At 45.7% G+C, this 14,336-nt stretch overlaps 2 protein-coding genes across 2 annotated transcripts; both read right to left on the bottom strand.

The window, feature by feature from the left end:
* Positions 1-2,479: 2,479 nt before the first annotated feature.
* On the bottom strand, positions 2,480-3,775 carry LOC134207549 (uncharacterized). The gene has a single exon (XM_062683253.1). It carries the CDS (start codon positions 3,773-3,775, stop codon positions 2,480-2,482), a length of 1,296 nt encoding a protein of 431 aa, XP_062539237.1.
* A 111-nt stretch (positions 3,776-3,886) lies between these two features.
* On the bottom strand, positions 3,887-5,619 carry LOC134207546 (uncharacterized). Its single transcript, XM_062683252.1, has 2 exons — positions 5,329-5,619; positions 3,887-5,239 (listed from the first exon to the last, which is right to left on the bottom strand). Exons 1-2 carry the CDS (start codon positions 5,617-5,619, stop codon positions 3,887-3,889), a joined length of 1,644 nt encoding a protein of 547 aa, XP_062539236.1.
* Between the last annotated feature and the right edge of the window lie 8,717 nt (positions 5,620-14,336).

The raw sequence follows: 14,336 nt of genomic DNA, 5'->3' as shown, positions 1-14,336 counted from the left end.
CTTGATGTTGTTTTCAATGATTTTCTGAATAAAGTTCGAAATCTATTAGAGTTTTCAAAAGTATACATCAAAATAGACGATGCTCTATGATGAAAAGTCAAAATTCACGAAAACATGGGACAACTATACGTAGAAGGGCAGTATCTCTCTGGGCTAATTTTATTCATTTTCATCCACCACCGCCATCGCAGCCCCAGCCATGATCGGCCTCCAGCCGTGAACTCCGAGCGATGCGATGTGCGATTGCATCGATCGCGACCGACACCACTGCACCCGACCATCATCAAGCACAGAATGACAAAAAAAAATGTGTCCTCTTTTTTCCATGCATATTCGCAGACCCACCGGCAGCTCTCCCGCTGGTGACTGCTGTGTAGGTAAACACAGCAAACAAACGAACGAAACGGGAAATACGCGAGCAAAAAAGGACGTCGATACGCGCTGCTTTACAAAATGGTAATGAATCGCACACTGCAGGAACTGCTTCTTTTATACACAAAGAAAATCTTGCGATGGACCCGAATGCCCGTGACTCACTGCATTCTGATATCCGTGTTAGGAATGCACGGGATTGGTAACATGAAATCACAGACAAACAGACATAACACTCGTCAAATTTACATCGTTCACTGATTTACTGGTCAATTCAAATAATTATTAGTTGGCCAATCGATCACTCGTACACGGAAACAAATGCATACCCACAATCATGAATAAAAAATCATGAAATCATGAATCATGCCAGTTCATGAAATCATGATTATAATTCATGATTTCAGGAACATTATTCATGGTACTACGCAATCTTCAACAGTCGACAAAATGCATAACCGGTTATACTTCGAACACTCCCTTCCCAAAAAGTGAGAACGACTGAAAGGTAGCACGTCGGACTCTCACTCGGTGTACTCGAGTACAAAACCCCTGTTGACCTTTTTTTTATTTTTCGATCTCAACAACCAAATCGTAACGCATTGGTTGCGTTACGCGAAAATAAATCATGAAATCATGATTTATATTCATGGTGTATTTTCATAAAATGAAAACACGTTGGATTCATGAAATCATGAATTATTTTCTCATTTCCGGGAACGGATTTTTACCCGTGTAGCAGGCGCATCGTTTTTGCTCGAGTTTGACGTTTGCTCACTACCGCCATCTGGTTCGTGATTTGCCCAACTAACTGAAATCAACAGATGTCGTAAGTGTGATGTCGATGAATTTGATGAGTAAATGTTCAATGCACAGAGAAACAGACGTCTCACTTTACGCATGTATCATCGTTCATCTTTTTAACGGTGGATTCAATTTTTTGTAGGTGGTCGATCGGCCACCGATGGCGCTTCAATCGGTTTTGCTTGTGTTTGACGTTTGCTCACTACCGCCACCTGGTTGCCGCTTGTCCACCTACAGTGCTTTTAGCATTGAGCGGTAATGTTTTCGTGACGATGATTTTGATTGCATTTTGTTCTAAGTGAGACGTCTGTTTCTCTGTGTTCAATGTGTTATGTCTGTTTGTCTATGATGAAATTTTTGCTGGCTTTGACAAGAATTAAAATTTTTCAATAGCTTATCGTTAAAAATCTAAAGTTTCAATGAAATTGACAAATTTCTGGAGAGTGTCCGGGTCGAATGATATATAAATCTTCAAAATCCATCGAAAGATGAAGGCGCTAGTGTTCGCGCCCAAAGCGAACGTGATAGAATGTTTGTCCCAAGTTACCAATCCTAAAGTTAATCACCCCAAAATCCCACAACCCATCCTACTAACCCCGAGTCGACCGCGGGTGTTTCGGTCCTCTTCCTACTAACAACCATTTTGAAAATGAACGCACGCACTCTTCATCCAATTGATAGCTTGTGTTCCGAAGAACAAGAGCCCTTTTCACCGAGTCTACCAGCTGATAGCAAAGACAGTTTTATGCTGATATAGGTTCAAGCTGGAATAATGTATTTGCTTAAAATATGTTTTCACATTAGATGATTGGATGACTTACATAATTCGGTTTAGAGCTTTACAATGATTCTTCGTTGTAGTTCAAATTAATGCACGTAAGCTGCTAGCTGTGATCATATTTAGAGGTTAGGAATAGTTTTACATAAGAATAGATAAGCTTACTTTGCTGTAATATACACTGTGATACTAGCATTTAAGGTAGTATAATAGATTTCGATTAAGGTAGTTTGCACTGTAGAGATAGAATATAGAATAATAAGTTCAGTATTAAGTTTACTAAATTCTAGTTCATTACACGTTTTGACGAACCGAGCACTTCGATGTGATAAACAGCACAGTCCGTCAATATCATTTATGCCGATGGGTGACACCTTGGATGACATATCTCGTTGACAGGTAGTAAGTGAACATCAACTTAAAAAGCAGTGCACCCAGTTCGCAACATCCTCCCCCCCGTAATTCTGACCAACGGTTCAGTTTTACCAATCCTAACCACTCTCCTTTACGTCCAATACCGCGAGCTTAGATGCTGGTCTTCTCATCAACCCCCTCGCAGTTTGTATGACAGCTTGGCGAATTCTTCGGTCTCTTCCTACAACAACCTCTTTTATACGCCCGCGGATCCATTCGTTCCGTGCGTTTCCATCTATCACTATGACTAGGTCCCCTCCGCAATAGGTTTTGTTCTCCGAACCACTTTGTGCGTTTCGTCAAAATCGGCAGGTATTCCACAATCCAACGTTTCCAAAATATGTTAAGGTGTAGTTGCGTTGCGTTGCATGTTGCCTCAACGATTGCCGCTGCTTGTCTGTGTTCCTCTGTTGTCGTGTCCTGGCCAGTCACCGTCTGACGAGTATCGCCGATACTCCCCAATGGTAGCAAGAAATGGTTCGGCGTAATTGCCTCACATTCTGCTGACTCCAGAGGTAAGTATGTCAAGGGTCTACTATTCACTATAGCCTCCGCTTCCGTTATTAGAGTTTGCAGACCTTCGTCGGATAATTTACGATTATTTTCATAAGCAGCAAACATGGCCGTTTTTACGGAGCGCACCATGCGCTCCCAGGCTCCACCCATATGGGGTGCCGCAGGTGGTATGAAAATCCACTTTGTTTTTGTACTAGCGAAAGTACCGGCCAGATTTTCATTTATTTCTCGAATCGCTTCTTGTTGTTCCTTCAGCAACCTAGCAGCCCCTCTAAAGTTTGTTCCGTTATCGCTATAGATTTCTATTGGAATACCTCGTCTACAGATGAAACGGCGTACACATTCTATACAGGATTTGGTTGTGAGGCTGAATACCACTTCTACATGAACAGCTCGAATTGTGAGGCAGGTGAATAGAGCTATCCACCTTTTCACATAGCAGCGGCCAACCTTGACCTGAAACGGTCCGAAGAAATCTATTCCCACGTAGGAAAATGGTCGGACGCATGCCGCAAGTCGCGCCGGAGGCAATGGGGCCATTCGAGGTACGTAAGGTTTTGCTTTGTCTATTTTGCACCGTTGACAGTTTTTAATGACTTTTTCAACGGTTGGACGCAGTTGAGATACACGATACCGCTGACGAATCTCATTCACAACTGTTTCGAAGTTAGCGTGACGAAATCGGCGGTGGTACTCGTCAATTAGCAGCAATGTAAGCTTATGTTCACGTGGAAGAATGATCGGAAACTTCATCGACGCTACTGCGATACTAGCTGCTTTGATCCGGCTGTCAACTCGCAAAATTCCTTGTTCGTCAATGAACGGATTCAATGCATGGCGGGCACTTGTATTCTCAAGTGGAGTCGTTTCATTGACAGACAAAAGCGCCATCTCATCAGGGTACACTTCCCATTGTACTGATCGGAAGAGTGTTGTCTGCGCCAGCTTCAGTTCATCTGCAGTGAGTATCCCTTGAAGAATATTATTACCCGTTCGCTTCAGCTACAGGTTCTCGATGAACCGGCACACGTACGCCATAGTTCTCAGTAAACGTTCCCACTTGGAGAACCGTTGATAATCTATAATCGCTTCTGATACAGTTGCAGCTCGATGTGAATGACAAGGCCGCAATTCTTCTTCTACCGCTGCAGTTAAATGCATACTCCTAGGACGGGGCCATTCTTCTTCGGCGCAATGAAGAAATTCCGGACCTCTAAACCAGTAGCTTGTTGCTTCAAAAGACGGTCCGTTTCCCCACTTTGTTGCTGAGTCGGCCGGATTTGATTTAGTCGGCACCCATCTCCACTCTTTAGCATCAGTTAATGTGAGAATCTCCCCGATTCTACAGGCTACGTACTGCTTGTATCTCCTATGGTCAGCTCGTATCCACGCCAGTACAGTAGATGAATCACTCCACAAATATCGTTTCGTTACAGCTACGGTATGACTCTCGATAACACATTGCATTAATCTAGCTCCTAACAATGCCGCTTGCAGTTCCAGTCTGAGAATCGAAAGCGGTTTTAAAGGCGCAACCTTGGCCTTCGCCGCAACAAGTGCACACTCTGATGTTTTATCTGTTTTAACTATGCGAAAGTAGGCAACAGCTGAATAGGCAAGCTCACTCGCATCGACGAAAATGTGGAGCTGTAAATCCTTGTAACTTCTAAGTGTCGCCTTTCTGAAGTAGCAGCGAGATATTCGTATTTGGTTTATCTTCTTCACAGCATCGATCCACTTGATCCACCGCTCCCAAATATTGTCATCGACTTGTGCGTCCCATTGTGTTCCGGCACGCCAAACATCCTGTAGCAGAATCCTCCCATGTACCAGGACAGAGCTGAGTAAACCGAGTGGGTCGAAAAAACTCATCAGACATCGCAGCATTTGACGTTTGGTTGGTCGCTCGTTATCGTCCAATAGGGCTTGCACTTCATCCTTCAGTTGGGTGGAGTAACAAAGTACGTCATCCGTCGTGTTCCATAACATTCCTAACACTCGCTCGCAGGCCGACCCTTTGTCTAGCGCTAGACTTTTGGTGTCACTTGCGTTAATTTCTCCCATGCCTTCTATCACACGTACTGTATTGGATAACCAATTCCTCAAAAGGAATCCTCCCTCACTGTGAATCATCTTCACCTCTTGCGAAACTCGTAAGGCTTCTTCAACGGTTTGAAAGCTATCCAAGTAGTCATCTACGTAATGGTTATGTACGATTGCTTGCGAGGCCTGGGGGTATCTTTCGGCGAATTCTCCAGCATTTTTGTTTTTTACGTACTGTGCGGACGCTGGGGAACAGGACGAGCCGAACGTGGCTACGTTCATGAAATACACGGTAGGTTTCTCGATGGATCGCTGCGCCAGAGAAATCGCTGGGAATGTCTATCAGTTTCACGTATTTCAATCTGGTGGAACATCTCCTTCAAATCTGCTGAGACTCCTACCGTAAACTGTCGGAAGCGCGATAGAACTGCTGGTAATGACGTCAATTGATCCGGACCTTTCAGAAGTAAGGAGTTCAGCGATATCCCGTCCACAGTTGCCGCAGCGTCCCATATTAACCGCACCTTTCCTGGTTTTTTGGGATTCACCACCGCTCCTAATGGCAAATACCAGACTCGTTTCAGGTCAGCTTCGTCGAGTTCACCTCGCGTTGCTGGTTTTGCATACCCTTTTTCCTGGCATTCCACAAGCTGCCGATGAATGCTTTCTTTTAATGTGGAATCACGGCTCATCCTTCTTTCGAGGCATTCTAGTCTTTTCAAGGCCATATGATAGCTGTCGGGAAATTCAATACAATCATATCGCCACAACAAGCCAGTTTGGTACCTCCCTCCTACTCGCTTAGTGGTTTCTTGAAGAATTTTCCGCGCTCCTCTGTTTTCCGCTTATTCCAACACAGTCTCATTCGTCGTTCCTATGTCTTCGATGGTGAAGTAGTTCTTCACCGTATTGTGTAGTGTACGGTCACACATACAAACACAGCCATGTAGGCTGAGTGGAATTCCCGATGTTCTGTAGTCTCTTCCTCCATATATACACCAGCCTAGTCGTGTCTTTACCGCCACCGGTTCGTACTGTCCACCTTCCTTCGTGTTCAGAGGAACTGTTAAGCTTAAGTTGTCGACGCCGACTAACAAACGTGGCACCGCATCCTTATAGCTGACAATCGGAAGACCATTCAAATGCTGGAATTTTCTTCTGAGATCATCATAGATCAATGTCTGTCTAGCAAGGCTCAAGTTTTTCACTGTATGTGCTACCATCTCCATCCGTTTCTTATCACCCGCACCTGCTATCGATAACTGCACTTCCATAGAATTGGATTCCGTTCGGGTCATGTTCGCTGTCCAGGCCAGGCAAAGGGGCATTAGTGATCCACGGATTCCAAGTTCTTCGACCAAGTCTTCTTCGATTAAAGTGAACGATGATCCATCATCAAGGAATGCATATGTCTTCACAATTGCTCTGGGTCCATACAATGTAACAGGAACAATGCGAAACAGAGTGGATTGCATCTTTGGGCGATGAGTATTACTGCTAACGATTTCCGGCGATGTCTCCTTGAAGGACAGCCGATTGTTCCGGTTCGAGTGTAGTAGAGGGTGATGCCGAAATTCACATCCCCCCACACCGCAGCGTCGAAGGTAGCGACAACTCCTTTTCCCATGGGCATTCAAACAATTTCGGCACAGTCCGTTGGACTGCACACACTTCCAACGTCCGTCGACCGAAAACGATTTAAATAATTCACAACTTGAAACACGATGACCTGGTTCTTCACACACATAGCACTTTTTATCTTCCCGCACGTTTTCTTCTCCATCTTCGTTGTGAGCATTGATGAATCCTCTTTGCTTGCCTTTAGATTTATCCGACGAAATTGATTTAGACCCTCCGGGTATGCTTGCAGTTACCTTGCTAGCTGACACAACAATCGAGGACATGAAAACGCCGAAACTTTGCAGATTGACCTCGGGACATTTCTGTAAGAAGGCCGCCCACTCCATCTTGGTATGGACAGGAAGTTTATCTACTAATTCCATTAGTAATGTTGGGTTTGAAAGGTGAGTGTGTTGACCCGCCGCCTCCAAATGGTCGCACAGGCTTTGGACTGCTATCCCGAACTCTATCAGAGTTTCCAGCTTCTCAGCCTTCGGAGCTGGAACCGACCGAACTTTCTGGAGCAGGGCGTTTATCAGGAGATTTTCAGCACTGGTATAACCACACGCGAGCGTTGAATTGACAAAGCTACTAATAAAAATAGGCCAATCCGCGGGGTCGCCATTGAAAGATGGTAAATCGCGCGGCATTACTTGCCGGGCGGCTAACTGCGAGGGGGAGGGGACATAGGTGGGCACTCCCGAGAATCCCAAGACATTATCTGGTATCGAAGACATGCTTGTTCGTATATGGTTGTACGAATGGTTGACATTTTCACCGGACTGTAGTGCGGTATCAAAGTTGGACGATATATTTTTCGTTTGAAAATCAGAACTGAAATTTGCTTTTGTGAAAACACCCGGTTGCAAAGGGGCAGTTCCAATAAGTGGCTTGGTAGAAGCCAACGTTTGATCCAGTTTTACGTTACCAAATTTCTTGGTTAGCTCTTGGATCCATTGATTATAATTTGAGGAGATAGTGTGGTTTTCAATTGGCTTACCTGTTGGCTTTTCGGGGGGAGGGAATGATCCTGTTTACCTTTCTGCGCCCCGCTACTGATTCTGTTGATCCCAATCCTGGTAGATGAGAGATCTTTCGGTGCTGTTTTAGGGATTGCACCTGTGGCTCGAACTTCACCTCCTGTCGCTTCTTGTGGAGGCCGTGATGGGTTTGTTGCTTGAAGCGCAGCTTTCACTGCTGCCTGTACCGCTGCATTAATAGCCGCCTGCATCGTAGGAGACAGTTGCCCTTCCGGTAGAGGAGTCCGTTCTTGATGCCAATTTACCTGTTGGCGTGAGTTGACGATTGCAGCTGCTTCCTGGTCCTTTTGTTGGCCTTCGGCGCTATCTACCTTGCCCGTAAGTTGATCAACCCACTCCTCGGTTCGTTGTGTATCTTGTTGTTGTTGTTGTGATGGATCGTCTCGTTGTTGTAGCAATTTCCTTTTCTCTGCAAACGCGTTTCGCTCCTTTTCGAGCTCTTGCCTTACCAACTTGCATTGCGCTTCCATTACTGCTGGATCTTGAAGACGCACGAGATGATACGCTGAGTGGTGAGCAGGCCTCACATGTGAACGATTCATCAGCAATGGATTCGGTAACTCCTGCACATAAGAAATGCCACCACGCTTGACAACGATCGCATTGCACGTAGTTGTCATATGAATCCGGTCTGTCACAATTAGCGCAACTACCCTGCTTGATATTATCACCGATTTCTTTCGGTGCTCCGTCATCTGCCGAAGCCATGACGAATTATCTTGAAGAATTGTTCCGAAGAACAAGAGCCCTTTTCACCGAGTCTACGAGCTGATAGCAAAGACAGTTTTATGCTGATACAGGTTCAAGCTGGAATAATGTATTTGCTTAAAATATGTTTTCACATTAGATGATTGGATGACTTACATAATTCGGTTTAGAGCTTTACAATGATTCTTCGTTGTAGTTCAAATTAATGCACGTAAGCTGCTAGCTGTGATCATATTTAGAGGTTAGGAATAGTTTTACATAAGAATAAATAAGCTTACTTTGCTGTGATATACACTGTGATACTAGCATTTAAGGTAGTATAATAGATTTCGATTAAGGTAGTTTGCACTGTAGAAATAGAATATAGAATAATAAGTTCAGTATTAAGTTTACTAAATTCTAGTTCATTACACGTTTTGACGAACCGAGCACTTCGATGTGATAAACAGCACAGTCCGTCAATATCATTTATGCCGATGGGTGACACCTTGGATGACATATCTCGTTGACAGGTAGTAAGTGAACATCAACTTAAAAAGCAGTGCACCCAGTTCGCAACAGCTTGCATGCTTGGCTCGCGAAGTCCCGTTAGCGGAAGGTCCCGTTATGAATCTGACGCCACCAGCAAGGACAAAGAAGAAGCCTAAGACGAGATCACCGACAGCAATGACGACTTGGCAACATGACGCACGCTAATTGGCCGACCAATCAGGAGGCAGATAGGATTCAATATCTTGTATATAAGAAATGTGCATTCGCTCGAGAGCATTCATTCCAGTTCGAGACAGCAGCACGTACGGACGTGTTTTTTGCTCGCGCATTTTTTTCCAAGTGTTTTTTCTGGTTCGTTCGCTGTTTACGTTGTCGCTTCGTCGCGTTGGCGTTATTTTCTCCCGGACCCGTCATGGGAGACTCGGTGGCCGATGCGGTCGCTGGAAAAGTGCCTAAGCGCACTGCTCTTGGAGGCACGTTCTCGCCGTTGCCGCTTGATGACGCCGGCAATCCGCCGAAAAAAAGGAAGAAGCAGCAATCGCAGCTGCCGCAGGTGCAACCGGAGCGGAAGGAGAAGTGCCCGCCCGTGTTTGTGAAGGGCGATCCGCCTGATTTACGCCCAAAAATTCGCCTGCTGATCGCTAAGGGGCTGAAATGTACTTTGATGCCGGCAAACAAGGACCATCATCAATCCGTCGTAGAGTTCCTTGAGGTCCACAAGTATGAGTACTACACTCATGACCACCCCGGCACGAAGCCGCTCAAGGCTTTGCTGCGAGGACTTCTCGACATGAAGGAGGAAGAGCTCCAAACAGAGCTTGAAAGTTGCGGACTGAAGCCAGTAGCCGTGCACAAGATCGCTCGTCACGACAAGGCGAGGAGATATCGAGACCAGCTTTACCTGATCCATCTGGAGCCAGGCTCCACTACCTGGAAGGACCTGAAGCTGGTTGGCGTTATAAATTACACCGTCGTTGACTGAGAGCGATATGGCACGGCACCAGGAACTGCCGCATGAAGCCGCGCTGCAACAAGTGTGGCGAACCCCATCCGACTGACGAGTGCGTCAAAATGGAGATGGCCGATCCCAAGTGCGCCAACTGTGGCGACAAACATCGGGCCACCACAAAGGGCTGCCCAAAGCGAGCCGAGTTCCTGGAAATCCGGAAGAAGGCTTCCACCAGGACCATTCCGAAGAAGAACCGTGTTCCTGTAATCAAGGAGGTGAACTTTCCAGCCATCCCGGCTCCCCGTCGTGTGATTCCAATACTCCCACCACTACAGCCGCACAAGCGACTGGCAGCGGCAGCTGCATCGGTCCAAGCTCCAGCATCGTCGGCACCATCCACCAGCGAATGGCCCCCGCTCCCTCCTCCTGGGTTCCGTCGGCAGTCGGAGAACGAAGCCGTCCCACCGGAAGAATCTGCCCCGCTGTACACTCCGGAGCAACTGATGCCGATCTTCGCGCAGCTCGCCACTCGGCTGCGCGGCTGCAAAACCCGCTTCGACCAGGTCTTCACTCTTGGCATGTTCATCATTGAAAATGGCTGCTAGGGTGGGCCTGGTCAACTGGAACGCGTGCTCGCTAAAGAGCAAAATAATTGAGCTGAAGGATTTCCTTGAGGAGAAGGAAATAGATGTGGCGTTCATCACCGAAACGCACCTAAAACCGGAGGTGAACGTCAACATCCCGGACTTCCGTATCGTGCGACTCGATCGGCCGACCAGGGGAGGCGGGGTGTGGCTATCGCTCTTCGCTACAACATCAACTGTCGTCTGCTTCCAAGCTTCCAGCTCATTGTCATCGAGGCCATCGGTGTCGAAATCACCACTTCGGTCGGCACAATCGCGCTCATCGCGGCGTACTGTCCAACGCAAGCCAAAGCCGGCGATGGATCATCGGCTGCCCTTCGGAGGGACATCGTCAAGCTGACGCGGAGGCAAGGCCAGTATATCATTGCCGGCGACTTGAATGCCAAACATAAAGCCTGGGGCAACAGTCGCGGCAATCGAAACGGCACCATCTGGACCAACGACATGGAGGAAGACCACTACACGATCTTGAGCCCGGATTCCCCCACTCGACTGAGTCGGTCCGGTGTCCACGCAACCCTCGACCTCTACATAACAAACCTGAGTGACCACGTCTCGCAGCCGGTCGTCTACCAGGAGCTCAGTTCGGATCACTATCCGGTGGTGGCGGAACTGGGCTCCTCGGTCAATCGGCACCTGCAGTTACGGCGAAACTACCATCGGGTGAACTGGCAGTGGTTCCAGCAGTGCGTCGATAACACCGTCGATTACGAGGTGCGTCCAGAGATGCCGGAAAGTATCGACCGCCAGCTTTGCGCTATCGAGGAGGCGATCACGGCGGCCGCAACACGTACCGATGGCTCGGCAGCCCGCATAATAAAAAACAACATGTTATATGGTCAGAATCATTATTACGATGTAAGATATAGCTTCACAGTTTACGTTGCGGTTATCGAATACTTTTCGATCGATTCAACCATAACTGCTCGACATCATCACTAAATGTCAACATATAACATGCTGTCTCTAAAATGTTCTTTATTTCCTGCATTGTATGTCAACATTTTATCATACTGTTGAGCGAAAATTTTGCACGCGAAAACAGACGATTTTTTATGGTGACACAACCCATTCAACATATTGTTATTTGTCAAATAACCGTACCACAAACTGTTAAAACTTTATATGAGATTGTTCATTTACAGTTGTCAACAGTAAAGGATAATGTTGTCGACCGCACGGGAAAATATCCATGTACAGTTTGTAATTATGCGGGAGGTAAGCAACTCCTTAAACATCGATACACTCACCAAAGATTTGATTCGATTGCGGAATGTCACTCGCAGGCAGTTTCAGCGTACTGGACTGCCTGAGCTTAAGGCACGCTGCAATCGAATCACAAAAATTATCAAGGCCAGAATGGTGGACCTCAAAAATAACAACTTCTCGAATAAGATCCGCACTCTCCCAGATTATGCTAAGCCGTTCTGGAAAATGACCAAAATTCTAAAATCCAAGCCTCGGCCCATTCCACCTTTGATCCCACTAGACAATAATGGCTCTAAGGATCGCTTGATAACTCCTGCAGAGAAGGTCGCTGAAATAGGTCGTCACTTCGTCAGCTCACACAATCTTGGGCAGAACATCGTCAGTCCACACGAAGCAGCCGTCAACGAGCATGCTAACAACATCCATTTGATTCCCAACGACTTCTCGGAGAAGTTGGAGATCTCAGCTGGCGAATTGACAGCCTATATCAAATCATCGAAGAATATGAAGGCTCCAGGCTTCGACAGCATCCTGAATCTCGAGCTCAAACACATGAGTGCGCCGTTCTTTGAGCACCTCTCGCTGATCTTCAATCAGTGTCTCCGGCTCAGCTTCTTCCCATCGGCCTGGAAGTCAGCGAAAGTCATCCCCATCCGGAAGCCTGGGAAGGATCCTTCCTCACCCAAAAGCTATCGTCCCATCAGCCTTCTCTCAGGATTATCCAAGCTATTCGAAAAAGCTATTCATCACCGGTTACTTGAGTCTGCCGAAAATCTCAACATCTTGCTCTAGGAACAGTTTGGTTTCCGACGCGGTCGGTCAACTGTACACCAACTGACCCGAGTTACCAACGTCCGCAGATGACACCTCCATCGTCTACAACGGTAGAGTGATCAGAGCGCTAGTGGCAAAACTCCAACGAGGCCTGGATGCCCTGACAGAGTACCTCATCAGCTGGAAGATCTGTATCAACGCGGCGAAGACCCAGGTCATCATTTTCCCCCACTCCAAATCCTCTAAACATGTTCCGCCTGGGGACTGTAAAATCATCCTCAATGGCACGACTGTGGAATGGGCCAATGAGGCCGACTACCTTGGCTTGACCCTCGACAGTAAGCTTATTTTCAGGCAACAGGTTGACAAAACGGTGACAAAGTGTAGCGTCTTGTTGAAACTACTGTACCCTTTGATCAACCGCCGGTCGCCGCCTATAAGCAAATCATCCTCCCTGTGATCGAATATGGCATGCTGGTCTGGGAGAGCTGCGCTAAAACCCACCACCTCAAACTTCAACGGGTCCAAAACAAATTCCTGAGGATGATCCTCAACACCCCTCCAAGGACAAGAACATCCGAGGTCCACCGTCTGGATGGAATAAAAACCTTACATGAACGCTTTGGTGAGTATAAAGAAAAGTTTAGGGTCCGTTGCTTGCATTCGGATCAGGCTCCAATTAGGGCGCTAGTTCCAATCTAGGTTATCAAATTTTTATTGTAAATATTAGTGTACATAGTAGTTAGGTTATCAAATTAAAAAAACCACACTAGCGCCTCCTGAAGGCCGTCATGATACATTATATTTTAAAAATTAAGTAGCAACATAAAAATAATAATAATAATAATAATTAAAATTGAAGTTTGAGGGCCAAGCCGACCGATCACTGTACATGTTTAAAAATAATTGTAGAACAAAAAATGTTTAAATAAAGAATTTTACTACTACTACTACTACTCAAGACTCTTTGGGCGATGTCTACAGGATTGAAGGATGGTAGAGACCACAAGTAATGGAACTGAATGCTGAATATACAATTTCTCATAATTTCGGCGGATAGGAACTCTAAAATGATAATGAAGATCCGTTTTAGAAACCGAAGAAGATGAACAACAGAAGCTCCAGCTCGCGGTAATAGGAAAAACATCTAAACGGAAAAGTGAGAAACGGAGGGTTTCGTATTACATATTGCTGCGACATCAAGATTTTCGGATTATTAAACATAATTTACCAGTTGCAATATTTTTTAAATATTTATTTTTTCATACTATTTTACCTTTTTAATCATAATGATTTTGTGTGTGTGTTTCTCTATTGTTCGCACTCTTCCCACTACCTACAATTACAAAGTTCCATACTCGGTTGCGCCTTTCTCGCGTGTATCTATTGTTTAATTTTCCTCTTGTTTCTTTTGTATCATGCTCTCGTTCGCTCTCGATCCCGCTTTGTCTGTATGTGTGTCCATTGACTCATTGCTGTTACGTTTCGATTTGTGGTTCGTACGCAACATGCACATACACATTTCGGATATTGGTGTGTAAAATCAACAACGACTGTATGTATAACAAGCGAAGGGCGGGGGGAACCAAAAATGAGCTAAAATGGAGAATGGACTCCGAGAAGGGATTGGTCAAGGGTGAATGAAAACACAAAAACGACGGTTTGGTATAATTTTTTAAGTATGCATGTTTTATTCGTATAAAAAATCATAAAAAATGGATAGGCGACAGCAAATGAATCGTTGATTGATTTGTATGTTCATTTTTCACATTTTCATTTAAAAATGACTATCAAATAAATAAAAAAAAGTATTGGGGGATGGACAATTAAATTAGGCTAAGATCTATTTAAACAACCTCGACGATGAGAGACGCTGTTACGAAACGAATGCAACTTCTCCTGCTTCAGGCGCCGCTTAAACTGCTATAAATACACAAATATAATTACAAAGTTTACACAATCTGTCTCCCTCT

Source organism: Armigeres subalbatus, chromosome 1 (assembly GCF_024139115.2).
Source record: "Armigeres subalbatus isolate Guangzhou_Male chromosome 1, GZ_Asu_2, whole genome shotgun sequence".
NCBI classification, from domain to species: Eukaryota; Metazoa; Arthropoda; class Insecta; order Diptera; family Culicidae; genus Armigeres; species Armigeres subalbatus.
Note: the sequence above shows the minus strand (reverse complement) of the source record. Positions and strands in the feature narration are given on the sequence as shown.

What these genes read in the sequence shown, in the direction of transcription:
- LOC134207546 (XM_062683252.1), bottom strand. Translation starts at nt 5,619, where the DNA reads ATGAGCCGTGATTCCACATTAAAAGAAAGCATTCATCGGCAGCTTGTG. An exon ending in CGCGCTTCCGACAGTTTACG is followed by an intron (nt 5,240 to 5,328) that starts GTAGGAGTCTCA and finishes TCTCTGGCGCAG; the next exon opens with CGATCCATCGAGAAACCTAC.
- LOC134207549 (XM_062683253.1), bottom strand. Translation starts at nt 3,775, where the DNA reads ATGGCGCTTTTGTCTGTCAATGAAACGACTCCACTTGAGAATACAAGT.